Here is a 2,631-nt window from a genome sequence, read left to right on the forward strand (position 1 = left end):
TTTTGAGCATAAAATATATAAACCATAAAAATATTAGTATTATGAACATGTGAAATGAATATGTTAAACGTGACGTATTAATTATGATTTAAGAATACTTACAATTGGGATAATAACCTTATTTATGTCTCTAATGAACTGGCTAACTTCTAATGGGCCTAGCTCATAATTAATAATTAAGGACTTAACTAGAAGATGCTTACAATTGGGATAATATCCCATTAACCCCATTTCATTTATATTTCTAATGATCTAGGTAACTTAATGGGCTAATCAGTAACTACTGATTAATGGATTTGGGTGCTAAAATATATATTAAAAATAAATTAATTATACATTTATTTATATACACGATGATTAATTTTAGTATACAAATAATATTTTTGTATTTATTATATACAATGTTATGTTATAATTTTTATATTAGATGTGGATATGCTTCCTCCATTATTTTTTATTTTATAGCATTAGTGCTTCATAACTAGACATTAATACGTAAAGCAAGACAATTGTAAGCAAAAAAGAACCAAGTGTTAACTGATCTTTATGTGATGAATACATCCATGGCTAACACCATTTTTACCCCTAATAACAATAATACAAAAAAGAAGGAGAAAAAAAAAAGAAAGAAAGAAAGAAAGAAGAAAAGAACATTAAAAAGGCAGAATCTAAGTAGAAACTTTTCTGAAAACCCTTCATCACCCTACCATGTTTTCAACATTTGTTTTTTCACAAGTTGTCTCCATTGTTCTTTTGATTTGTCACATTGATTTCCACTTCATTCATTTCCAAGCTTCCCTTTTCCAAATCCACTTTCTCAAAGTTACCATTTTCTTCCATTCCCTCCTTGTTTGGTACCTCCAAAACACTCCTTTTCCGGTATTTGCAGTGGAGAACTAATTGGAGTATGGCCAATGGCACTCCAACCACACTTGGTCCCTATATACATCACCATGACATAAAATCGCAACCATTAGTATATTCTTATTCTCATAACAATGCACTGCGCGCAGTTCTGCACGGCGCGCAGTGCAGTGCTTATTGATACACTAGTATTAACAATTTCTTTTCGGATAATTATATATACATACCGCCACAAATACATCGCGAATCATGACTCCATAAGTCAGCCATAGTGAACCAGCCAAGAAAGAGCACAAAGATAATGGTAGAGGCATAAACTCCACACTCTTGGTTTTTATGACTTGTTTCTGAAATAATGATCAAAGTTAAGATAAACATATAAATAAACAGAGTTGTTACTCTGTTTCCTCTGTTTTTGTTCTGCTTTTAGGGTAATTAACAAGAATCACTTACCATGGCAACAAGAGGAGAAGCATACATGGCAACAGAAACACCTAAACCTATGCTTCCAATAAGCAACTTTCTTTTATGAGTGTCATGAAATGCAAAAGCTGAAACTGCAGCAGCTATGCAGAACAGTATAAGAACTGGTATTGTCACCATTGCCACCTTCACCTGAACAAAAAGAAACAAAAAAAAAAATGTAAACTTTTTTGTACCCATTTCATGAATTTCTTCCATGCATGAAGAATGAAAAGTGTTTGCATGGATGAAACTGACCTTTCCCTTAGAAGAAGCAAACCAGAAATAGATGACAACATAGGAGAACTCAAGAACAATCCCAACTCCATTAACAGTAACAAGAGGGAAATTTTCCCACTTGTAACTCACAATTGGCAATCCATACCATGTGAACAAGAGACAATTCAAGAGTCCTATGATGTATGGAATGCATGAGAAATCCTCAGTGCTCTTCTTTCTTATCACCCTCTTGAAGGTTACACTGCAAGCAATTAAGCAGAAGAAAAAACATTAACATGATATATTGTTAATGGAGTATTGAAGCATAATTTGGTGTTTATGTAACATTAACATACGTTGGTGCAGCATAAAGTGCTACGGAAGCAGCATTTCCAACAACAGCAACAATCATACGAAGAGTTTCTGACATGTTTTTGTTTAATTTCTTCTTGATTGTTTGTGTGAGATCAGAGAGATAACAAAGAAATGAAATGAATGAAGCTTTGTTATACAAAAAAGAAGTAAAGATTTTTGTTACACTGCTTAGAACTTCATTCGAGATGCTCTATTTATAAGGGTCCTTAGGGAGGGTTGTATGTGTGCTGTGTGTAACGCGTTACAACTTTATGTAATAAAATTGTAATTAACTAATTTCATTTTTTCTTTATTGGATTTCAAGAATGTTATTTCTACGTAAAAATCAGCTATTATGTATTTCTGTAAAATATATGTGCCGAGCATATGTTTTATATTACGGTTTTGTTACGTTATCAACAGTATTTCTACCAACTTCTGTCAACTCTTATTTATAATTGTGTTTAATGGAAGTGTCTTCGTGAATGTGTCTAATAAAAATGTCTTTTTAATGGCTGTGTTTAATAGAAATATTTTTATAAATATATTGTATATTGTATATTTATTATTAACTTTAAGTTTAACTATCAGAGCTTGAATAATAATAAAAATGGGAAAAAATAATTTAATGATAATATAAAACATTTTATATATACATCAGCACTTAAATATGTGAAAACATAATATTGAATAAAGAAGAAGAAGTGCTGTCTACGTCTTTATTAAACATGT

At 31.2% G+C, this 2,631-nt stretch overlaps 1 protein-coding gene across 1 annotated transcript; it reads right to left on the reverse strand.

Annotated features, from left to right (window-relative positions):
- Positions 513–2,107, reverse strand: LOC107605942 (bidirectional sugar transporter SWEET3). Its single transcript, XM_016307896.2, has 5 exons — positions 1,902–2,107; positions 1,585–1,807; positions 1,318–1,479; positions 1,092–1,211; positions 513–939 (listed from the first exon to the last, which is right to left on the reverse strand). The coding sequence occupies exons 1-5, from the start codon at positions 1,973–1,975 to the stop codon at positions 730–732; spliced, it is 789 nt and encodes a 262-aa protein (XP_016163382.1). The 5' UTR covers positions 1,976–2,107; the 3' UTR covers positions 513–729.

Source organism: Arachis ipaensis, chromosome B07 (assembly GCF_000816755.2).
Source record: "Arachis ipaensis cultivar K30076 chromosome B07, Araip1.1, whole genome shotgun sequence".
NCBI lineage: Eukaryota > Viridiplantae > Streptophyta > Magnoliopsida > Fabales > Fabaceae > Arachis > Arachis ipaensis.